This window comes from Phoca vitulina, unplaced genomic scaffold (assembly GCF_004348235.1).
Source record: "Phoca vitulina isolate PV1807 unplaced genomic scaffold, GSC_HSeal_1.0 scaffold17, whole genome shotgun sequence".
Classification (NCBI taxonomy): Eukaryota; Metazoa; Chordata; class Mammalia; order Carnivora; family Phocidae; genus Phoca; species Phoca vitulina.
Window position 1 is genome coordinate 27,896,840 of NW_022589720.1, and position 26,375 is coordinate 27,923,214.

At 36.0% G+C, this 26,375-nt stretch overlaps 1 protein-coding gene across 4 annotated transcripts in view; it reads right to left on the minus strand.

The window, feature by feature from the left end:
* Positions 1–1,372: 1,372 nt before the first annotated feature.
* The window catches only part of LMBRD2 (LMBR1 domain containing 2), a 44,567-nt gene continuing 19,564 nt past the window's right edge, over positions 1,373–26,375 (minus strand). The window contains exons 7-18 of one of the 4 annotated variants that reach the window (XM_032415160.1): positions 24,963–25,037; positions 23,663–23,776; positions 23,115–23,298; positions 19,835–20,016; positions 19,158–19,291; positions 17,699–17,804; positions 16,730–16,827; positions 13,288–13,391; positions 11,857–11,903; positions 10,441–10,546; positions 7,910–8,036; positions 1,373–6,970 (exon numbers count right to left, since the gene is read on the minus strand). In XM_032415160.1, coding sequence (XP_032271051.1) covers positions 6,910–6,970; positions 7,910–8,036; positions 10,441–10,546; positions 11,857–11,903; positions 13,288–13,391; positions 16,730–16,827; positions 17,699–17,804; positions 19,158–19,291; positions 19,835–20,016; positions 23,115–23,298; positions 23,663–23,776; positions 24,963–25,037 — 1,338 coding nt within the window. In that variant the 3' untranslated portion in view covers positions 1,373–6,909. Of the gene's footprint in view, positions 6,995–7,909; positions 8,040–10,440; positions 10,547–11,856; positions 11,904–13,287; positions 13,392–16,729; positions 16,828–17,698; positions 17,805–19,157; positions 19,292–19,834; positions 20,017–23,114; positions 23,299–23,662; positions 23,777–24,962; positions 25,038–26,375 lie in introns of all 4 variants that reach the window. The other 3 variants (XM_032415158.1, XM_032415159.1, XM_032415157.1) reach the window with 3 other exon arrangements.

The window sequence follows — 26,375 nt, forward strand, 5'->3', positions numbered from 1 at the left end:
TTGTGTGATATATACTCATTGCCAAGCCCAAAGTCACCTATTTTTCTGTTATTGTCTAGAAGTTTTATAGTTTTGTGTTATAGTTTCAGGTTTATGATTCATTTTAAGTTAATTTTTATGAAAGGTGTAGTGAGCAGTGTCTAGATTCCTTTTTTTTTTTTCCCCCTTTTGGCATGTGGCTGTTCAGTTGTTCAAGCATCATTTGTTGAAAAGACTATCCTTTCTCCATTGAATTGCCTTTGTTCCTTTGTCAAAGATCAATTGACTATGTGTGGGTCTATTTCTGGGCTTTCTATTCTGTTTCAGTGATCTGTCTACTCTTGTCAATCTCACAATGTTTTGATTACTGCAGTTGTATAGTAAGATTTGAAGTGTCAATTCTCTTTGTTCTTCTCCCTCAATATTGTGTTAGCTCTTCTGGGTCTTTGGCTTTGCCATATAAACGTTGGAATGTTTGTCAATATCCACAAAATAACTTATTGGAATTTTGATTGGGATTGCATTGACTCTATAGATCAAGTTGGGAAGAACTGATATCTTGACAGTGTTGAGTCTTTCTGTGAACATAGAATCTCTCCATTTATTCGGTTCTTTAATTTCTTTCATCAGTTTTGTAATACATTTTATACATATATATGTATAGATAGATCGATAGATCATATATAAAGTTTATACCTAAGTATTTCACTGTTGGAGGTGCTAATATAAATGGTATTGTGTTTTTAATTTCAAATTTCACTTGTCCATTGGTTATATGGGAAAGTGATTGACTTTTGTATATTAATCTTGTATCCTGCAACCTTAGTATAATCATGTATTCCAAGAGGTTTTTTGGTCAATTCCTTTAGATTTCCTACAGAGACAATCACGTCATCTGCTGACAAAGACAGTTTTAATTCTTCCTTCCAAATTTGTGTATCTTTTATTTCCTTTTCTTGCCTTAAATTGCATTAGCTAGGACTAATATAAATGGTATTGTGTTTTTAATTTCAAACTTCAATTGTTGTTTTTGGTATAAAGGAAAGCAACTCTGTTTTCTTAGCCTGGCTAGGATTTAATCAATTTTATTGATATTTTTAAGCACCCAGCTTTTGGTTTTGCTGATTTTATTGTTTTCCTGCTTTAAATTTCATTGATTTCTAATTTTTGTAACAATTACTTGTTTTAATTATAAACACTGGATAAAGTAATGTAGAACCTAAAGTACACGTATTTAATTATCTTAAAATATTTTGTTTGTAATGTAATGTTACTAATGTAATATAATATTAGTGGTAATATATTTGTAAGGAACAAAGAAAGCTTCAGGCTCCTTAGGAGTTTAATCTCAAAGATGGTATGAAATGAAACACATAAATAATCAGCAAAATTCTTAGGAACTTGTAGAAATGTACTTTATTTCATGCAAAGCCACATAATTTCCTATATTTTAATAGCTAGTCAAATAAACATTTCAAAAAATTCATTACATCACAATAAGTTAAAATACTACAAAGCAATTGCAAATCCACGAGTTTGTCAAAACCAAACCGAGAGAACATTATGCATAGATAAGGCCAAAGATGCTAACTTACTTATAGGTAGCACTTTGCAGCTTTTTCCAAATACATATTTGAAAATGTAGTGAGAATCTGCAGAGAAAAATAGTTAAATCTACAACCCATTGGTCAGATACGAAAACATCTGTCATTACATATCAGGTAGTAATGGCTGATTAAAGATAAATTTGGCATCATGCACCAAAGATGAACATAATGAACATTTAGAAAAATTATGATCAGATGCACATTTGAAAGACTTATCTTCTATTTCACCTAATCCACTGAATTAGATAAATAACAAGTACTTTACTAATGCAACAGAGAAATTAGGCTTTTGGTATACTTTGCTTGGGTAGTAGTATATATAAAAAGACACTGAAAGGGGGAAGGAATATTTCAAATTCACACTGGCCTACTGAACTTTGGAATATTGCCCTATGGAATACGATGTGGGCAGAACTTATTTGAGAATGATTTTTAAACTGCTTAAAAGCACTACAATTAGTTACAAAAACATTTTACAGAAATTAAATACCAGAAAATAACAACATCAATATTAGAGCTCTTTTTTCAATACTATAATTTATAAATATTTATTAGATTACAGTAATTTAAAAGACATGTCCACATGTTTTCTACCTTCTAAAATGAGAAAAATCCTTCAAGCTGTTTTCAAAGTATGGACAAAAACAAATCCATTGGATTGCTTTTAATAAAATAAATACAAGTCTCTCCCCTACAACTTGGTGTACTAAGTAGGGAAGATGCTAGCCAGCATTCTTTTGAGAAATTCAGCTCTAAGTGACTAGGTTGATACGATTTATATCAGTAATATTGACTCAAAATGGTGTTGTGCAGTCAGATTAATAAATTATGACTTTACCCTACATGTCTGCCATAGTAAACCACTCTTTCTACTCTTTTGCACTAAATACAGAAGAAAAAAAAAAACTCCTTTTATAAAATGATTTGAGATCAAGATACCCACTAAAAAGATTTTCAGGAGAAAAAAGTTAATTCTCTCCAGGGAGTATGTTAAAAACAAATGTCTTTTAGGATATCAATGAGAAGAGGAACGTGCCAATATTCTTGCTTCATTAACAAATTAAAAATTATAGCAAGGCTTCAATCAACCTCAATGGACAAATCTTTTGACAATGATAATGAAATTTTAGGAGGACCAGGCTGAGTGTGAAAGGAATTAGAGGTGATGTCCCCATTGATGGGATTAAGGATGGGGTAGGGCTAGGGCCTGCTCCGCTGGGCAAGATGATTCATAGATCCTAGTCTGCAGGAGTTGGGATAGGGGATGACATGGCTTGGTCTTCTAGCTCTCTGAGCAGGAAAAAGTCCATTGGGAAAAAGAACCCTACATGGAGGGAATTCATATTTTAGAAGGCCTCCTGTAACCCTCTTTCTTGTATTGTTCTAACCTCTCCTAATGAAAACTTTGACAACAATGTAGGGTATTTATGAATTCCTTTTCATAAAAAGGTATCTCAAGTTTCTTAATCTTTCTGCTTTTCTGTTTTGTTTTTAACAATCACTGTTTTTGGAAATCCATTTTTATGCCAAAACATTACACTGAGAGTAATTCATTTTAATGAAGTGCCCTCTTTAGTGACCTAAAGACAAGACAGCAAGCCAGCATACATCACATTTACATTCAGATGTTGCTTAGTTGTCTAGAAAAATCTGTTTCACTACTTTAGGTGCAATACTGCTATTCAAGTAGTGGGATGTGAAATCAGAACTAGTTCATTTTGAGTGTACTGATCATCAGAAACAGCTGTGTACACAAAACAAAAAAGTCTGTCAGCACGTTAAAAGTCATACTGTAAAGACAGGCTTCAGAAAGGAAGGAGGATATAAAAGCAATGAGGAAGGAAGAAAAGAAAGGAAAGATAAAACTCGAAATCCATTTACTCCTTAACATTTAGAATTTAATGTAATATGATCCATTACATTTTGGAGATTCAAGTATGTTAAGATTTTTCAGGGACATGTTTTGCCTCTAGTGCAAACATACTTATCCTTGTGATTTTCAGGCATGGTCCACTCAAATCACAAGTACAAAACTCACATTACTGAACAGTGTGAATTATATGGAGAGTTTACTTTCCTTTAAGATGGTAATCAACACACCATCAAGAATGTTCCCTGACTCTATTACAAGATAAAAAAATGAGGTTTGTTACTGTACATAAATGAAATTCTTTCATCCATACACTGAAGTGTACTTAAAAAAAATCCCACAAATTGACTTCCTATCCACTTTTAATTTCATTGGGGTACACAACCAGTGTAAATTTAAGAACGGATATTCTAATAAACAGTAGAGTCCAAAAACAAATCAATTCGCAGTATTTATTTTTGATGGCGTGGATTGTCCAATTTTCTGATCTATTTTTTATAAATGGAAAACCTTTGAATGTTTTGATTTAGCTCTTACCACTCTTGTGAAATGAGGACCTCTTGTGTGTTGAAAGTACTCGAAAGCCCTTGATTCATTTGGTAAGAGAGCAAATTTTAATAATTAGGCTTATACCTTATTTCTTATTTTAATAATGATTTTTATAAAAAAGCTCCACTGATAAGAACAAGCTACTGATGTAGTAACAAAAGTTAATTGGCAACTTACAGGTGATTATTTTCTGCAGTGGTTGTTTTGAATTACTGGCTTACTGAATATCCTTACCTAATGATTATTTAGAAAAATAATTTAGAAAATTTAACCAGGTATCTATTATTACATAAGAAAGACATCAAAAGCTAATTATCAGAAGTAATTCTTCAGGAAATTACTTTGCATTTATAGTGTATGAATTTAGTAGTAATGTTTTGCAGTAGAGGTCATTACATTTTAATAAGCATCCCCAAACAGAAAACTTCTGTTCTTACTCCACCTTTTTTTACACAAGGTGGCTTAACAAATATTAACTTAGTTCCCCCCACCAATAAACTCTTTATTCTTCAGGGGTTAAATCATTACCTTATGAACTCAAATTTTCCAGCCAGGTAACCTTCCTATATGATCATATATAAAATCCTGTAAGATAAATTCTGCTTAAAACGTTGAACACTCTAGACTTAAACAACCAAAAGTTATTTTGGAAATAACTCAGAAGTCACAAAGGGAGCTAGGTTATTTGTGAAGTAAGTATTACATACACTTCAATTATTATAAAGGAAAGTAGTACATTCCCCTACATATTCCTATCAATTTATTTTAGGGCATTATAAGTTACAAAAGTGACTGGATAATCTCTTTTTCTGCTTCTATTTCTTCTACAGCATCTGGGTTTCATGACAAAACCTGATGAGAAACAACATTATACTTCAGGAAAATATTCCAAGGTAAACCCAAAGACCAAATATACAACAATACTATTTTCAAAGCACTTTAGATAAATTAGTCCAAAAGCAGTTTTTGCTTTGGGGACTTAAAAGCCTCTCTGTAATTGTAAGAAACTGGGCTGATCGTTTCTCCATTTAACACCTTCAAGTACCACTAGGAAAAGTAGCACAGGAAACAATTTATTTTGTTTTGTTTTTTAAACTCCAGCATATCAACATCAACTCAACATACCCTCACAATAGTTTTGTGAGGTAGATCAGTAGGTAAAGAGCAAGTATCATCTTCATTTCACGAATGAAGAAATTGAGGCACTGAAAGGTTACATAATTTGCCCGAGATATTCAATGGTCAATCATGAAATTACAAACAGTACCAAATGATCTCTGCTTCTGGCCTATAGCTCCCTAACCACACTTTAGAGTGAAAGGCTGTGTGTGTATTCTCAAATGGGCAGCCTGCATAACCTTTGACTGAGAATAAATTCTATCCGTTTATAATTATTTTAAAGGGGACCTAACCTCAAATATCATAAAATTGAACAAAATCAGATAATTAGGATGATACACTATTCCTTTCAGTATCTGCACGGATCTGCCTCTTAAAATTTACATGATAATACTAAGTAAAAAGCAAAATAAAAAATTTAAAATTATGAGTCAAGGGAAGATTACCTTCAAGAAACATACAATCATATCGTTAGGGTGATCATATAATTCATTTTCAACCTGGGATACTTCAGAGTGAAAGCGAACACTATTAAAAATTACACGGAATAGCAGGTGTTAAACTAAGACTGTTGTGGCAAGCTCACAAAGAGTCACCACTGGATGAATCCACAGCAGGGATTCTCTGAGTTGTAAACATTTCAGGGACATGAAAAACTCTCTGCAAGCATGTTGTGTTCGACTGTGCAATATTCACTGTGCAATAAAACATGGATGATTGCAAATATACCCAACTTTGGCTTAAACACAAAAGTTTAAAAATGCTTTTTTAAAATAATAAGCATGTTTAACAAAATTATTACACATAAACCACAATTTAAGTGTTAATAATAATAGTAAGTGGATTCACATTTTACCTTTAAATAACCAAATGTTATTTTCCACAAAGCATCAGTACGCACCTTTAAAAATTAGAGAATTTTGTGGGACTCTTTGGTTATTAAAAAAAAAAACAGAACAAAACAAAACAACAACCACCCACTATTTCCCATTAATGCTTCAGATTCTCTTTGAGTGGAACGATCAATACTTAAATCAATATGCTGAATGATAAAGGTGAACATTTCTCCCTGAAATGAAAATCTTTTACAAAGTAATACCAAAAGCATAACGTAATTTCCAGTTACTAGCAAAGACTGAAAGAATAATACATCACCCAATTATAGTACACATGCCAAAGATACTAACACTATCAGTTGAAGTATAATCTTAATTATACATGCAAAAACTTCACTAATTTGCATATAGAGTTGAAAAAGAGCTTTCTACATTCAGTTATGTCTGGTAAGTAAGCCTTGTTTTAAGACGTGGGTTCTGTAAATACCATTATTATTTGAGGTCTCCATCTCGTTGAGAAATTCAGGATTAACATATTCTTTAAAAACAGCAAAAACGTAAATCACAATAATAAAACCGTATGATGTTATTTAGTTATGACGTATGGCTTTCTTGGATCTTTAAAACAACTTTCCTGAAAAAAAAGAATCTGAAACAAACCGAACTACCTGTTCTCAACATATACTGATCTTTCTCATGAACTGAATCCTTCCACTACACCGGTACTTTTAAGGCAGACACTTCAGGAATGGTGTGTAATAAAAAAGATGACACTCTATTCAATGGGCAATAAACTATTATTACTAAGATGTGAGTAACTTTCAGCGCCCTTTTTTGTCCTGACACTTTTCACTACGAGTACAGTATAAATTCTAGGGCACACGTATGTTCATAAAGACTGGACTGATATGTTGATCTTGGTTAGTTGTTCCATAAATTCTTTCAGACTTTACACATCATCAAATATTCCGGTTTGAGACATCGAGAGGTATCGTCCACCAGGCTGATACCTGAAAGGTGGATAAAGAAATGATCTGAGGCATCAAAAATAACAAAGGAGGAGAGAAAAACAAGGACACATTAAAAGGAAGCGGCTACATAATTTGTAAGCATCATTTGTAAAATCTATTCAGTAGCTGAAAGCAGAAACTGACAAAGATGATATCCCAAGGGGGTTTACTTAATTATAAATTAATCAACAGCTTTTTTAGAGCCTAGAATACACGTATGACAGGGTGAGAGATATAAAAAGAAAGGGAGAGGGAGATGTGAACACATCATGGGACTGACGATTTAATAACCACTCGATTGTTCCACAGAAGTAGAACACCCCAGGGTGTCTGCTGCCCACAGGCAATCCTGTAGCAAATACCGTCACGCAGATGTATTTGGCTTCTGTTTAACTATCGTCCCAGAGCACAGCGGCTAACAGCACAGACTCGACTGCCAGAGTCCTGGGTTTTGAATGCCTGACTTTGCCATTTGCAAGCTGTGTTACTCTGGGTAAGTTACTAAGCCTCTCTGGACTCAAATCCAACTGGACTGACAACCATAAAATACAGTACTGTCGGTGATGTGCTTAGAAGAGTGTCTGACACCCGGTCACGGCTATGTCGCCGTTGCTAAATATGATTGATTTCATAAATGGGATCATTAGAAATAGGCATATAAACATTGTTAAGATCCTTACTATCAATTTCAATTTTTCTTTCTTATTTAGAATACCACTAGTAGTTTATGGAGATAGCAATTTCAGCTATCCAGCACCACTGGATGCTATAATTTTTAAAATATAAAAGCATTAGCAGGTATAAAAAGTTACCAAAGGTTGATTAATATGGTTATTATTAGCAGTAAAGATGAACATTTTCCTTATGTTTATCTCATCAAGTCGTTATGTTATCAAAATTTCAGAATGCTGAAGCCAAAATGACCCAGCCAGAGCTTACCTTTCTGATTTAGATTCAAGAGGATCATCAGTGAATGTTTCTGCATTAAAATCCAAAGGTTCTACATCTTGGAGGAGTTCTATTCGGTCCCTTTCAGTCCTGTTATTGGCCCTGGTATATTTGGATGCTGCTGTAAAGGAAGGAAAAAAAAATGTGTCTACTTTTCTGTTGTCTTTATGGGTTACCGTCTCTAGACTCACGAAAAAAAGTCAAGATTATAAAGGATCTGAATTTTGATTGTGAAGACAATAGTAAGAAAAGATAACTACTTGATTTCTTAAAAATCAGATTAAAATGAGAAATGGTATGATAGAAAATAACAAGGAAAAGTTTCTCCCTTGCAGCTAGCCTAAGCTCAGAAGCAGGTACAATGCAAAGATTCAATTAATATGAATCAGAATTAACATTTAACATATGAACTATGAAATTGTTCATTATCAAGTTTCAACTGGTTTCACAGTGAATCCAGGGGCTGCTATATCTCAGTTCTTGGCTAGAATTTTCTTTAAGGCATGCTCAACTCCAGGTCTTCAAGAAAGGCCTGAGTCTTTTTCCCAGGAGACAAGAGTTTAGGGTAGCTAAGTCCAACAGAAACAAAATGCAAGCCTGGTATTTACTTTTAAATTTTCTAGTAGCTACATGAAAAAAGTAAAAAGGAACAGGTGAAATTAATTTTAACAGACTTAATCTAGTTCAATATATCCGATATATTATCATTTAAACATGGGGCACCAGCCACATTGCCAATGCTCAGTGGCCACAAGTGGGTAATGCAGACCATCCTGGTCAGTACAGATCTACTGCACTAACTCTCCCTTCTCTCTATGTGGATGGGGTGGGTTTTCTTCATAAACAACCTAAATTTTCACAATGTTCTTCTGAGCAGTCCAATAGCTTCAAAAGAACTTTATGATATAGCTCTTTTTGAAAACTTAAGGTAAGCTAATTCGATCGTATCTTACGCTTTTGTCATCTTGGACTCTGCCCTTCATCTTTTCTCTCATTCATTCAGCAAATATTGGTTGCCTCCCACATTCCAGGTTCTCCTCAAGTCATCATCCTAAGGCGTTGTATTTCCTCTTCTCTTGAACATTCTCCCACGCTCCCACATCTTTCTACCGTGTCAACTCCTACTCCGCGGTAAGCAAGCTTCCAAATCTTTGTAGAATCCCCTCTCTTTTTCCTAGCTCTTTTTTTTTTTTTTTTGATTTTATTTATTTGAGAGAGAGAGAGGCAGAGAGGGAGAGGGAGAAGCAGGCTCCCCGCTGAACAGAGAGCCCGACCCTGGGATCATGACCTGAGCCCGAAGACAGATGCTTAACCGGCTGAGCCACCCAGGCGCCCCTCTTTCCTAGCTTTAACTAAACCTTTAGCTCTCTCCCATATCTTCTACCCTAAATCTCATTCAAACACATCCTTTCCTCCTCATCCCCAGGATCACTGCTTATTTTAGGCCCTCATTTCTTGATCGCATTACCAACACAGACGTTAAATTGGTTTCTGTGTCCCACTTCCCCGGAAATCATGCTTTACATTCAAATTTATCTTTTGAAACCAAAAATCTGAGCATGCTCCTTTCCTGACTGAAATCTTCACTTGAGAGAAAGTCTTCACTTCTGAGCATGGTAATACCTGCCTCCCAACTGTCTCTGCAGCCTTACCTCTTATCAGGCTCCTCATACTTTAGGATCTTGTCACAGAAACAAACTTGCATTCTCCCAAAGATACTCTTCAGTCACTCATTCATCTTTCTGCCTAAAACACCTTCACCTGGCTAAGTACCATTCATTCCCAAATGCTCAGTTACTATTATTTTATCACAGAAATCCTTTCCCAATAAAGAACTCTTTTTCTATCCCGTGAGCTGAGCTCCCTCAGCATCAGGAGTGTCCCCTTCTACTCTCTCAGCATTCCTGCATCTCCCCCAAAGACAAACCTCCTCTGCCATCTACTCTGGTCAGAGTCCTGGGCAAAAACAGGTTTCTTGCCACCTTCCCAGGGGCAGATGGCAGGGTCAAGGATGTGGGGAGGTATCCTAACTCAACCCACTGGCAAATGTTTTCTACTTGGTATCAGTCCCTCACAAAATTAATTGGCATCCCAAGGACAGGAAATTAACTTCTCTATATCCCTGTATACCTGGGAAAGTATCTGACATATGGGTCAGTCAGGCAACGGTTATAAAAATGAGTGAATTGCCTACATCTACTAACAGAAAAGTAAAGAACAACATCTAGGTAAATAGTAGAAATCAACATCTGCCTACAACACGCCTGGGATAAGTACTGATATTATTTAGGGTAGTATGATTACAACTCTTCATGCGTTGTCCCATTCTCCATCTCCTATCAGAATGCACACTTGAGTTTCCCTTTCCTTCTATACACTGAGGGGTGAAAAAGGAAAGACACTGCAGAACCACCTCTACAGTTCTCTAAAAGCATTTTTGAATGGCTGTCTTAATTCTCAGTCTCTATGCAAGCAAGCATAAGAAAACAACTTCTAAGGGAACTAGAAAATAAACGACTTACATCGGGTGGTACTAAGATCTGAGAGGCTTGACTCTTTCGAGTCAACATGAATATTTCTGTTTCTAGTGGAATCTTCTCTACTGTGTCCATACCGTTCTTTCCATTCCTAAGTCAGAAACACAAATAAATATGTAACAAAGGAACTCATAGGCAGAAAGTATTCATCAGTGTCAACAGACTGTATGTATAGAGTAAGAGAATTTAGTTATTTTCATCAGAAATTCACCAGATAATCAGTATGATTAGCATAGTACCATGAAAATTTTCAAAAATAATTTTTCTTGTCTCTACCCGATTTTAATACAGTCTCCAAACTTTCTTCCAAATGAACATTTATAGACATCTTTGCTAGCTATAATTAACCTTTTCAATTCTTCTGTCTAAAATGTCAAAACAACATGATAGCTACAACAGGCTTAGCTTGACCACATAAAAGTTATGGGAACTCCTAATAATTCATGAGATGTTAACAAAATTTTCTCCTATATAAATAAACTACAAATATCAGAGACCTGAAAAGTCACTTTCGAAAGCAAAATTAGAGTTGTATACAAACATGATTAGATAGCTGTAGTCAAACCATATGAAGTGGGATGCTACTCAATCAATTCTTAGAACTGAAAGGAACCTTTGAGGTCACCTTATTCGACCTCCCCTGCAGTGTAGGGTTTCATTCTAAAATAGCCATGTTATTGGCTCTCTTATTAGATGACATGGAAGTTTCTATTGTGAGCAGCCCATCACAATTTTGATAAACTGTGGAAATTAGAAGTTTTCACCGAGAGGTGAAATCTATCTCCAGTAACTTCCACTCTGTGGTTCCAGTTATGTCTTCTGAAGTAAAGAACAAGTCTCCTTTTACATGACACACACTAACATATATGAAGACAGCTATCATGTCTCCTCTGAGTCTTCATTTCTCCAGTATAGATACACCTAGGTGTTGTAAACTTGTGGTAACCGTGACTAAATTTTTCTAATTTTCTGCTTTTTCACTCTCTAGGTGAAGTTTAGTTTGCCTCAGCAAACAGAGGACTGAAGAAAATTGAAGAGGAATACAATTAATGTCATATTACCAAAAAGCATAACAATTTTAAAGCAATCAAAATGACTTTAATAACAAGATTGCATGAATTTATTAATTCTTTCATTAAGTATTCACAGAGCACTGACCTTAGGCAAGAAACTGCTAGACGCTGGACACAAGTAATTTAATACTAATGACTTTTTAGAACAGGTCTGACAAAACACTTAGCATGTACATCTGAAAGTATTAAAATTACCTTTTTTAAAAAATGTGTCCTATGTCATTTTCCCACTGTGCTTTGGTCTTTAGCCAATTCTAAATCAGTAAAATTCTTATGATTATTTCATATTAGTCTTTAGGTTAAGCAAATTAATAAGTACTATACTTACTCTTCTTCGATTTTCACCTTCTTCTTGCCTTTGCCTTTTTCTCTTCTCTAGAGACAGAAAAGTGGTCTCAAATTTGGTATAACATGGTTTAATTAGACGTAGAGTAACTGAAGTAAAGGTATCAGGCTATGACCAATTTCCTTTAAATTACTACAAAGTCAAAAGTAATAGGTTATTGTTGGAAAGAACCTAAGAGGTCACCTAAGTCCAAAGAAAATACCTTCTGTATTTTTTTGGAGATGACCTTTAGGCCTTGCCTAAATAGTTTTAGAGGAATAAGTTCTTCCTCATGGTGATCTCAAATTTGTTGGTAACTTCTTTTTCTTTGCCTTATCTTCTAAATTAAGTTGATACTTCTTCCTGCATAAAAGTCCTTTCCCTTATTCTTTTCAGGCTATATACTCAGTATTTTTTTTGCATAAGATACACTCTACAGTCTCATACTTCTGACTGTCCTTCTCTAAATACCTCTAACTTATCAGTTCTACTGTTGAAATCTTACCCAGGACTGAATATGATACTCCAGATGAGATCTAATTAATGTAAAAAGCAGTAGAACCATTGTATCAACTAGACCCCACCTTCCTAGAAGAGAATTGAAAGGCTACAATAGCTTCTATTGGAGCCACAAAATATTTTGGCTTATATTTAACTAATGATCACACAAAAGCTCCAGACCCACGTAGGGAGAATGTCTAGGAATCAATGTCCCCACACTCAAGTTTTGTTTTCTTTTTTCCCTACCATCACTTGAACAGCAGGAAATTTGCTGTATTCAGTGTTGGGATTAGATTCTAGTAGAGTGCCATGTATTCTAACAGGTTGTTAATGATCATGGCATTCTCAAAACCAGCCTTGGCTTGAATGATTTCCTGTGCGGTATTAAACTGATGATTCTTTCAACGCATGAATTTGGTAGTTGTACTGAGCTTGGCAAATCTGTTTCCAGAAAAACACGAAAATGACTCCAACGCCATCCAAGAGCATTATTTAGTTGAGGACATACTAAATTTCTGCTGCAGTATTTCTTAAAGATGGATGAAACTATCATTTGTTTTCAAATTATTTTTGCTATGAAGGTTGTATGTAGATTTTTAGCTAAAAAACATTAATTTCTTTTTTTTCAAGATTTTATTTATTTATTTGACACAGAGAGAGAGAGAGAGAGAGCGCACACAAGCAGGGGGAGCAACAGAGGGAGAGGGAGAAGCAGGCTTTCCGTTGAACAGGGAGCCCAATATGGGGCTCAATCCCAGGACCCAAGGATCATGACCTGAGCTGAAGACAGACGTTTAATCAACTGAGCCACCCAGGTGCCCCAAAAACATTCATTTCTGAAGATAGACTAAAAATTACAAATTATACAAACACTAATTTTCTATTTTGAGTCTTAGTACTTTCCTTTCATTTATTTTAAAAGACAAATCTTACCTCGTCTGATTAACTCTTTTCCTTCATCAACCAAGTCTGATGTCATATCATTATCTCCCATGAACTGCTGGAAACCAAGTAGATTCAAACAACGAGTTCCCAAACTAATAAAAGTAGATTTTAAAAAAGACAAGCATTATTTCTCATTGTAAATGTTTAGATAAACTGTTCTTTAGTATTGTCACCCCAAAGAAGCCTATGTTTTATTATTAGTTATCACAGCAAGTTATGTAGTTATACTTGTCTTTAAGAAGGACGTATTTCTCTTCCTAAGAAGTTTATATAGCCAGTACTCCACTGACACGGTATTCATTATACCCAGATTTCTTACAAAAATAAATTGAGTTGGGCCATTAGGTTTTCTGAAGGTATTCCTTCAGAAAATTATTACATAATACAAAATAGTGGCTGCAATACAAATGCAATTTATTCTTTTCTTATAGTTAAACAATTCTAATGCTGAAAATACATACACAACCAGTATTCCCAAGTGTAAGATAACCTGGTTTAGAAAATCTTAATTATGCAAATTGATTTTCATGTTCAATTTTTTTAATAACCTGAGAGCTAGTCAATCCACTTAAATAGCTTTAATTATACACTCTGAATTTATTATGATATCTTATCTGAGGGCTATTATTTTATCTTATTTGGTATTTACTTTAAACCTACTGTATAGGACAAGAATACTCTGAAAATATGATACACAAGGAAAGAAGCAATGGATGGATAGGCAGGATTAATATTTGTTAAGATCCTACTATATACATCAGCCAATTTACAGATACTCTCATTTTATTCTTACTGTAATCCTAAGAAATAATCACTTTACAGATAAGGAAACAGAGGCTCAAGGAGTTAAATACTTTGCTAATCATCATTTAGAAGTTTTAGAGCTGAGATTTAAATCCAAGACAAAACAAAGACCAAGCTCTTTTTATTGCCTTAGTTTTCAGACTTTTTCACTGATGTACTTCTAAGGGCATAAACCTGAACACATACATGGAGCAAGAGGGGGAGAGAGGAAGGAGGAGAAAGCGGGGAATGAATGTGTGTGTGTGTGGGGGGGGGGGGATTCAGACGTATGTGCGCTGGGAGGAAAGAAAAACAGTAGAACAGCTACAAGAAAGTGAAGGTCTTCCATTTTACATGACCGATATGCAAAAAATCTGACTGTGTAAATCTGATGATGTGTAAAAAATCATAATATATTTCCTTGCTTTAATATACCATTTACCATTGAGCAAAACTGGGGTTTTGGGTAGATGGTCATGTTAATTCAGTGACTTTAAATAATTCCCTTACTATTTTCATGTCCTTATGGGAATACAATACCCTAGGACGAGAAGCCCCAAACTAGATCCTTGTTTCTGGGAAGGTCATAGCTTTCTCTAAAGTGTCAGGAAATAGCCTTACACTCTCTAGGCAGTTAAGTCTGAATATTAACTCTGGGGATGGCTGCGTTGTTAGTAACATGGGAATTAGTAGGGCGCCTGGGTGGCTCAGTAGGTTAAGCATCCAACTGACTCTTGATTTCAGCTCAGGTCATGATCACAGGGTGGTGGGATGGAGCCCTTTGTTGGGCTCCACACTCAGCGGGGAGTCTGCTTGAGATTCTCTCTCCTCTCTCTCCACCCTACCCCCCTCTGTGAGTGCTCTGTCTCTCTCTCTCTCTCTCTAAAAAATGAATAAATAAATCAAAAAAACAAAACTAAAACACAGGAATTGACTAATTACGGCAGCATTTCAAAAGAAAATGGACCTATGAAGCAATATACCATTAAAATGTCACTAAGGCATTGCTTCATACATCTCTATAAATAGAATATCTATTTTGAGAGATAATTTGAAAATTAAAGAATCTGGCCTGCCTTTTCCTAAAAGACAAACTGGCACTCAAAGTTTATCCCATTTAACTCTAAAACAAAACCTTTAATGAATAATTTTCCTTTTAGACATAGTAATTCTTTATATTTAAGATTTTATAGTTGGTAAAGCACTATCCCACCCATCTATTCCTTGATCCATATAACAATCGGTAGCAAGAGATGCTAATCTTGCAAACATAACTACTAACATGTGAAGACCTAAGTCACACATTACAAGCTCTTAATGTTTCATTAATAGTTTTATAAACTTTTAAAATAAATAAGCATATAACCAAAACTAAGTTTTGGACATGCGAAGTATGGTCTCTTCCTTTACTACATCATTTTCACAACGATGACACATTTTCACAAACCTACTACTGTTTCTACCTTCAGAAAAACACTTGAAAGTTAGATTTACTATCAGTTCACATTTACAGTTTTATTTTAAAATACAATCTTTTATTTTACCTATGAGACGGTAAAAAGAAATGATTTAAAACATTCGAGAGAATTTATTTCAAACGATACTTGTGTGTTTATTCAATACCTTCTTAATAAGTACACACATATTATTTGTAATAACTATAATAATGGTACTGGAAGATTTAAATGAAAAGTGGTTGGGTGAAACATTTTCACCAGAAAAACAAACTGATTAACATCAATAAATATATTTTTAAGGGCACCTGGGTGGCTCAGTTGGTTAAGTGTCTGACTCTTGGTTTCATTCAGTTCAGGTTGTGATCTCATGGGTCGTGGGATCGAGTCCTGCCTCAGGCTCCACACTGCGTGGAGTCTGCTTGGGATTCTCTCTCTCCTCTCCCTCTGCCCCTCCCCTACTCACACATGCTTGCATGCTCTCTCTTGCAAATAAATAAGTAAATAAATCTTTAAAAATAAATAAATATTTTTTTAAGAGCGGTCTTTTTGGTGTGTCACGGAGCACTTACGCAGTTAGCGAAGACCGCAGACCTAGTACAGGAGGAGGGCACCTGACATGTGCAAGTAGGGAAGACAAGGTGCTAGAAGCCAAGCACATCTCTCTTTACCTCCTTTCGAGTGGTATCCTAGCAAAGATTCAATCACTTTTTTCTAATCCTATAAAAAACAGTAGCCTGTGTCCTTTCCAGCCTTAAATGTACTGCCTAATTACAATTGCTCCTCATCTGATGTTTTGTGCTGGCGAAGGTCTGAGGCCTCTAGAAACCTGGGAATGATTGTGGGGAAAGCTCTAAGGCTTATTTATGTTACTGGATAAAAGATGGGCATGGGGGTATTTTATAAGCTACACTGCCTGTCATTGTTGAAGGCTGGGACTTAGAGTTAACATTCTGTAATCAATCCTATCACTTTGTAGCCTAAATACTTGTAAAAGAATGATTGTACTTCTCTTTTCTGAAATCTACCTTCAGAGGGAGAGCCTAACCTCATCACTTAAGCAAATCCTTTAAACTACCCCCAGTTCCCCCAAAGCCACAATAAAACAAACAACCAAAACCTAACCAGTAAATATTTAAAAGAGCAGATTGGACAAGAGTTAGAGGAAAAATAATCGATGCTACGATTCTTACCTAAAGTAAGTAGCAATGCAGAGAATTACCACCAACATAGGATAATATATATAGAATCCATCTGCAATAAAGGATAAAACTTTCATGGAACCCATAATCTAAAGAGCAAAAAAAAAAAAAAAGTTAAATTAGTACAGTTCTATATTTTCTATATTCCTTTCCACCATTGGAAAATTCACTCATAACCAACCATATTAACAAATTTGGACTTTTTGAAAAGTAGAAATAAAGCACTAAATGGATTCATTTTTAAGTTTTCATCACAAGGAAAAAAAACTTGTAAGTATGTGAGGTGATGGATGTTAACTAAAGATACTGTGGCAGTCATTTCAAGATATATACATACATCAAATCATTGTGTTGTACACCTTAAACTAATACAATGTTATATGTCAATTATGTCTGAATTTGCTTATTTATTAAGGCTTTCAAGAAAATTAATATTTTATAAATATTACTGAAAATTATCGTGTCCATGAAGATTATAAATATAAAAGCTAATAATGAGGTCTATTGATATTGCTCAGCTGCACAACCTATGTGAACCAAAAAACTTTTTTTACAGTAAAAGAGAGCGAAGTAATTCTTATCCAGTCATTAGTAATTACAAATTACATACACAACCTTAAAGATTTTATTTATTTATTTGACAGAGAGATAGCGAGAGCAGGAACGCAAGCAGGGGGAGTGGGAGAGGGAGAAGCAGGCCTCCCGCCGAGCAGGGAGCCCGATGTGGGACTCGATCCCAGGACCCCGGGATCATGACCTGAGCCGAAGGCAGACGCTTAACGACTGAGCCACCCAGGCGCCCCTACATACACAACCTTTAAAAGAAAGTTTGATATTTAAAAAAAAAAAAAGATCCTAATAACACCACAGAACTTTTCTGCCGGCATTAAAAGAAATCCCACAATAATACATCTCATAGAGACAATGAATCTAAAAGAACTGTGCTCCAACCATACTTACAGATGTATAAGCAGTCGGCTGTGTATTCTGGTGAGAGATGGATGAATCCATATGTGTCAAACCCAGGAAATTAAGACACAAAGGAGGAGTCAAACGGCAAAATAACCTGTAATAAACATTTATAAACAGAATATGTAAAAAATATGGTAGCAAATGCATTTTATTATTTTCATCTATTTGTATTACATTTATCTTGAATTCTTAATGTGAACTGTCCTTACTTGAGAGACATTCTGAAAATCCTATTAATTGCATCTCCCTAAAACATCAACACCTACAGGGCAAAACTCCAGCCTCAGGCTACCTGCTTTGGTGGTGTTTGCCACTGCTTTAGCCTAAGAATTTGTGGAGTGCCTGTGTCTGCACTTTTTCCAAGTCTACCATCCGTGTAATCTGTCTCAGTATGGCAAGGATGGCAATATCCTCAAGGGGAGCTGTACTCACTACATAAAACCTGAAGTTGTATCGAAGTATGTCACTCTGACAAGTTCACGTATAAAGAACTGCCTAAGCTCAGTTCTGTCCAGCTCAAAAGAGACCCTCACAGAACTAGAGTTGGAGGATACGGGGAGAGGGAAATGAAGGGAGGATGTGAATACAAAGAGGAAATATGAAGAGTTATTTTGTGTGATCGAACAATTCCGTATCTTGATTGTAGTGGTGGTTACATGAATCTACACACACACATACACACACACACACACACACACACGCACGCACAAATTAAGGATAAAAATGGTGAGAACTAAATAAGTCTATCATCTAATTAACAGTAATATATCAATGTATAATTCCTGGTTTTGATACTATACAACAGCTATATAAAACGTCTCCATTCGGGGAAGCTGGGTGAAGGTTAATAGGACTCTTTGTACTACACTCACAACTTCCTATGACTCTACAATTATTTGGAGGAAAACTGGCAAAAGAAAAAAGTCTTAAAGATGCTTCAGATATGGATTCCTCTGTGAACTTCCCTAAGTCCACCCCTTCTAAATACCCAATATGACGATTTAACAATAGGGACAAATAATAGCCCAAGCTAGAGCTGTCGCTCTAAACTCTTGCTAAATCTCTTAGCAAAGATTCTTCTTGTTTGTTTTCTTAAGCCCTTCACGATGCAGTCTGATGCCATGGAATCTCAGAACTCTCTAGGTCTGACTTAGCCTCTAAACTCTCAAATGGCCCTAGTATTTACTCACCTATTTATTGAATCTCTGAACTGTAAATCCAGGCTGTCTTTCTTTGCCTCCCTAACCTAGTAAACCTACTGTAACCTTAAACTTCAAGCAGGATTCAGCTAGCAATCAAACATCTAACTCATGCTTAAACCTGATCAATGAGCTCACATAAATATGGGGGTGAGTGGAACACCCATAAAGGACAAGCAGTAAATGAGAGATCCATAGAATGCACACAGTGGAGGCAGTCCCGTGTTTGTAAACACCCTTCTACTCACATGCCGCTGAATAGAAGGCTGTAAGCATCAGTCTGGTGATGTGAGGCCAAGTAATAGTAGTTGAACACACGGATCCTGAACACAGTAGAGTAAACGCAGATGCTGAGAAAGAAGATGGAAAGGAAGCAAGCAATCTGAAAAACAAGCAAAACCAGTTGAAGAAGAACGGACCTGAGCACTTTGCATACGTTCGTGAGCATCATCCTTTATTTCCGGCTAACATTTACTGACGTTCTAAAATTTAAACATGGGAACAGTTTTTCTTAACCATCTACGCAAATGAATTTATGGGAAAAAAGTCTACATCTTAACCAGTTCAACATCCTGTCCGTGGGTTTCAAATCTACCTCCTGAAGTGAGCCCATTCTCCCACTCCCTTGGCAACTCTCCACATGAAGACTCTTTAAGTTCTGTGGTTTCACTGGCATAAACAGGCTCAACGTATTCTTGTAAAAGAATTCTGTACTATTTGGCACCTTGTCATCTCTCCTCAAACACAGCTCTTAGTTTTTATAGTCTGGGCAAATGGATGAAGCTCATTTTTGAAAATCTGAATAGTAACACTGCGGGGCACTTCAATGCTCTCCTCATTACTAGAATATATAAAGAAAAAAACAACAGTTGACAGCTATTCTATGAACTGACAAACGTTTATGACAGATACAAAATAAACTGACCTCAATATAAATGTAATTGTAAGTTTTTTCAGCCAGCTGTATGAAGACTGCAAAGAGGGATAAGACAGGTGTAGTACTAAAGAATGTGCATTCTGACCACACAACAATCACAGAGAAGACAGACAAAACCACGGCAAGTATCCTATAAAACCATGGTCGCAAGAGACATTCCCAGTACCATTCTGGAAGATAAAAGAAAAAGGTGATTAGGAAAACCATACAGGAGTAACAGGGTATTTACATTGTTCCAAAATCTCTCTGTACAAGATACATAACTGCAAAGAGGAAAAGAGTAAGTTCGCAGTGCAGGAACCAGGCAGATCTCCTCCTCACCAAATAATCACCAGGAACGGGACAAACTGACATCCTGTGCCTCCTGCCACAGAGCACCGAGAACACAGGATCACTGTGGCAGTATTCCCACCAAAAATGCAAAACCTGCATCCAACATGAGAAAATGTCACACTCAAATTCGGGGACACCCAATAAAAAACAGGCCTAGAATCTCTGAAAACATCAATGTCATAAAACAGAGAGAGAGGCTGAGAAATTGGTCCAGATGAAAGGAAACTAAGGGGACATGACCCCGAATGCAATGCATGATCTGGGATCTTTAACAAAGAATATTTTGGGACAATTTACAAAATCTGATTAAGGTCTATAGATAACAGCTCTGTTTCAAAGTTCATTTCCTGATTTTGGTCATTGCATTTGGTTATATGGGAAAATGTCTTTATTTTTAGAAAATGTACGCTGAAACATTTAGGAGCAAAAAGTCATCATGTCGGGATTCAATCCTGAAAAGATTAAGGAAAAATACGTATACAGAGAGAAAGATAAAGCAAATGAGTATGGTAAACCATTAACATGTGAAGAATCTGGGTGAAGGATATATAAGAATTCTTTCTACTATTCTGGCAACTTTCAGTTAAGTCTGACTTTAGGTAAAAAATAAAAGTTAAAAAAAAAAAAAGCTGCCCAAATTGAAAAGGCTGTATTTTCACTTCATTCACTGAGGTGTTGAGCTCTTGGCTCACACTCTAAATCTTTCAACCTTACTCTCAGCACAATTCCTGGTGAATTCAAGGTCCACACTGGTGATCCTTTTTTCAGTACCCTAGGGCCTTTCACTTCCTGGCCCTCTTTTCCTCCTGTGATCTCATCCTCCACCCCACCTTCACAACTCATTCCCACCACCATCCCTAAACCTCTTACTACCAATAACTCCTTTTAATCTCATTACAGTGGCCCTGTTTCCAAGCAATATCTTCACCTAATATTCCATTTCCACTGACTGACCTTACCTGAACCCAATGATCCATTCATTCTACCACCTTTGTATTGCCACTTAACACCCTGGTATCCTATTGTTTTCTTCACCAGCTCCGATTCCATGGTCTTTACTCTCCAACATCCCAATTTCTTTGCCCTCTCTTGCTTCTCTGCCCTTGCTAAGAGAAACCACAGCCTGGCTAGATCCTACTCTCCAGCTGCTCTGAACCTGCACCCACGGAGCACCCACCCATATGCTGCAGAAGTGAGACACACACCTTTGCTGACTGGTCTCACTCTAAATTTTTAATCCCCAGCTTCAGGTGGACCCTGAGCACTGCCTGGCTAGCCTACTACTATTCACCAATCTTCTCCCATGCCTTCTCTCCTTAGCAACTATTTTGTACCTTTTTTTCTTTCTTCAAATCTCCAAAATTTCTTCCCCTACACTTACTCTCAACATTTCACTGAGAAGCGGGCAGAAGGGAACCTCCCCAAGTTCCCACCACCACCTCTTCTTACTTGCTCAGGCACATTTGTGCCTTACTTCCTAATCTAAGGGCATTCTCTCTGCACTGTTCACTATTTCCCATTGCATCGCTCCTCCTCATGAACATCATCCCAGCCATTTTCTTCTCTCATTACATCTCCTCTAAGGTATCATTCCCAAATTACATGCTATAATTGGTCTTGACTCTGCCATCCTCCTTCAGCTACTACATCTTTTCTCTACTCTCTTTTATAAGGATAACATTTTGAGAGTTTTCTATTCTCCCTGCTTCTAATGCTTTTTAAACTCCAACTGGGCTTTCCTATCCCCTCAACCTCCACCTTACTTCTCTGAAATCCAGTGGTCAAGGCTTCATGTGCATGACACTAGACCCATCTACAACATCTGGAAAGGTACTTTACATATCCCTTTCCTCAAAACACCTTACCATCCTGCTTTTCTTCCTACTTCACTGGCCACTCCCCTTTTAGCCTTTTCCTGGTACCTCCCCATCAAGCTGAAGTCCGCCTTCTGAAGTGCCTCGGGCTTGGTCCTCAGACTTTGTCTCCTCTCTCCCAATCACTTCTTTGTTGATTTTGTTCTGACCCAGGGCCCACACATACACTGATGATGCCCTGATTTATACTTGTAGACCAGACTTCTCCCCTGAACTCCCACTTCTACGTACTCAGCACCTTCTTCAAACCTTTACGCGTACATTGCCTATTTTTCTCACTCCATAAAGAGGCACTTGTCTTTACATTTATTGATATATACCAAGCACCCAACAATAGATAGCAATACATTCTCAAATATTTGTTGAATGAATGAAAACAAGTATTTCTTTTATTAAATTAGAAAAGATCTCTGCTGAAGAAGTTTTACGAGATATTTTATGGCCATATGTCTTCGTACTCAAGACCAAACATGAGAAAGAGAATCAAGTGAACATAATTGTTTATTTAGATAAATAAGGTAAATGGAAGTTTTAATATGATGACACTTTGGCATGTTTTCATTAAGTTCTTCATACTAAATCTGATAACGTTTGACGAGAGTGTCATAAATAATCATTAAAGAGAATGAAATAATCATGACTACTTAGTGTCGGTCTTGTAAATAGACCAACAGATGTAAATAATCAAAGACGATTTTTTAGGGGAATATTTTAGTAGTATGTCAAGACTGAAGAAGGGACCCAAGCTTGTGATGTAAAACTGCTTAAAATTCTCATTATTTTAAGTAGATTATTATGAATACATAATATGCCTGATGTATTGCATATATTTTTGCATAGGATTTTGATTAACTGTGAAGTAACAGTGGAAACTGATAGATTATCTGTTATACGATCAGTAAAATAGTTTTGGAGGGGGAAGTTTATCATATATATAATATTACCACATGATATACATCAAATGGTACAAATACAATTCAACTCTGCACTGGTGAAATTATATACTTTTTTCCTTTAGAAAAACTATCACTAAATTTTGAAATTTATGTCAAATTACATACCAACTGTAGGATTATAAAAATATTGGATAAATTTATTTTCTGGCTCTGGTGACTGAAAGGTGTGAACAAACTGACGAGTGGCACTAGTTTCATTTTTTGCTACATCTTCTAGATAAAACGCTTGCTCCAAAAGAATCCGCCACTGCACTTGAGTTCGCCGGTGCCTCTGAACTGAATAAATCACCTAAAAAAGAGAATGGGGGTTATATCCGTCAGTGTTCTGATCCAATAGTGTTTCATCTTCCTGCTAGATAGTATGCTTTGGTTATCAAACAGTGGGGAAGTGTTAGTGGCATTTGCTGGGTTGGGCCAAGGATGTTAATATTCTATGATATATGTAACAACTTGGCTCAGTGAGTAATTCTCCCTCCCCAAATACCAAGAGTACCCCGTTGAGAAACACACAGTTAAAACACTTCAAAGAATAATGCACAGGATCAAAGAAAGTTTCAAATACACATTCACTCCAAATTCCCTTTTTGTGGGCAGTAATTATAAATCTAACTAAAATCATCAGTAAGTAAAAAAGCTATTATTAATAAAGTTACCTGCTTATGTAGTTTTACCAGACTCTTTTCACTTGGGTAGGTATTATGCTTTTCATCAAAATCTTCATAATCATCCATGTTTCTACCCATTTTTTCCTGATACTCTGTAGGGCACTAAAAGGGACAAGTAAATTTTTTTAAAAATCTCATTTGCAAAAAAATTAAAATTTTATTTTTATTATAAAATCTTCCATTCTGGGGCGTATCTAATTCTCTCAAAAACATCTTCTTCCTTTATTGGCATCTCTAAACAGTTGGATTTTTAGTTGCTGACATTTTCTTCAAAATGTTTTAGATGTACCGAGTGCCTTCGTACCCCTATTAATATTAACCTTTATGATCAGATACACTAGCTGTGGTAGGGAAGGGAGCTAACCTACATGAAGCAACTAGTATTTGAGAGGATTAGGCTATGCAGGCACCTGATAAAACTGTCAATTATTTTCCTAGCTAAAAATGAAGAAGAATCACAACAAATCCAAGATGTTGAATTTTTAAAAGGCATGGTACAGAAAAACAAACACATACATGATTTGGAGTCATCTGCCCTGTTAGTTATTCCTTACTTACCTGAACTTGGGCAAGTTACTTAACCTCCCCAAATAGGTCTCAAAAGATAGCAATGTAAGAGAAATGATTAGAGAACTGATTCTCATGACCATCATCTTAGCTGAAGGGAACACTAGCTAATAATCAGAATAATAGATTTAAAATAGAGGAAAAGAAAAAGTTCAGTGGTTCTATGGTTGCAAAGACAACGACCGAGCAGCTCATTTTAGGAATAATCATTTTAGAAGTATATGAATACCCCTAATTCAATCTCAATGCAGCAAAACCTTAATTGTATGGTTTCTTGTCTGTGTTAAATATCTCATAGGGTCATTCATTTTACGATGTACTTCATATACCGTAAACTGACATGTAGGAAGTGAGTAAAAGAGATTATTGAGGCCCTAGTTTATTAAGGAGACAGGTCTGTACGGACCACATTCAATGACGCTTAGAAACTGTGAAGGTCCATCTCCATCACTGCGTCATAGCAATGATTATACATTATTTAACATAACCTCTACATCCACATTTCAATGAAAAATACTGCCAATAATTAAATGTCAAACTTGTAATAACAACTGAACAAATTCTATGTGCAGATTACTACTGGTTTATGGTTAATATTTCCATGAAAATGGAAAGGAGATGGGAAGACCTCAGTCACAGGCTGTTCTCATATTTTTATTACAATATTCTGTTCTAAAAATGTGTATGTCGGAAGAAAAAAGATGAGGATATGATTAATTACCTTTTTAAGTATAGTATCAACACATTTTCTCAATGGGTGGTTATACTTGATGCTTTCATTCACTTTACGAACCTCCTATAAAAACAGTAAGAGGAATAAAAATATTTCCATTTCTGTACATCATACATTTCAAATGAGACCGTTCTAGGTACTATATATGTTCTCACAAGTTTAATTTCAACCCAAACTACTCAGCATATACATGAAGCTCCATTCGCTGAATAAAAGTTCTTAAGAACATAAGTAAAAAATACATAGTGCTAGAATAGCAATGCCTATACCCTCAGGTTTTTTACTACTTTCTAAGATTTATTCCCTTATAATTTGCTTACTTGGTACACAAAGATGAGTAAGCATTATAAAAAAGTCATGAAGGATCAGACAAACTGTGATGCTGTGGTCCTCCACCCTGCTCAGGAAGCTCAATTATCTCATCATCTAAAATATGGTGAAGAAACTGGAGGAAGCAACAGGCAGCAAGCATCACAAAGCACCTGCTCCTTTCCAATGGGAGAATCCTCTATAGCAGTCCCAACTAGGGACTCATTCCACATTTGTTTATTAAGAGCACACTAGATGCCAGCACTGTGCTAGGTGGAAAGTCACCACAATCCATGCTGGAGGGTGTGGTAGGAAGACAGGATGTTACAGGACTTTAAAGACTGCGGGCTGGTGGTGAGGTAAGAAGCAATTTAGTGAGTATGAAAGGTATAAAGGGGTTTGGGAAGTAGTTCCCAGAGAACAATATTCTATAATACTAATGAAATTTTTTAAAAGTTGGAACCACTATTCTAGGCAAAAGCAATGGCATATCCAAGGGCTGGGAAGCAAGAGAACTGACCAGGGTATTAAAAAGAACATTCTGATTGTAGACGAGAGAATGGCCCTAAGGGATACAAAACTGGAGTCAGGGAAACCATCTGGCATATAGACAAAATGATGAAAAAAAAACTTATATGACAAAAAAAATCCACTTCCCTTAATATATGGAGAGTGCTTACAAATCAAGCGAAAATTGGGAAGACACATAAGAAATACTATTGGTCAATAAATGTCTGGAAAGAGAGTCAAGCTCACTAAAAACAATTACAAATTTTAAAAATAAGAACAATTTTCTGACAAAATTATATAACCTCTTTGAAAGGTAAATTAGCAATACCCATCAAAATTGAAAATACGTAGACCTTATGAATAATTTGTACCAGCAGACATTGCTCCTGTCAGGAGCTTAGCTTCATGAGAAAAACAGACACTACTCAAGAAGAAATGGTATGGAAAGTGCTGTGTAATCTAGTGTGGGAGGCCTTCTGATAAACTGATCATTTAAGCTGAGATAAAAAGCATGAGTAGGAGTAAGGTCAGCTAACCAAAGGAGGGGGCAAGAATATTCCAAACAGAGGGGCAGCCTGTCCG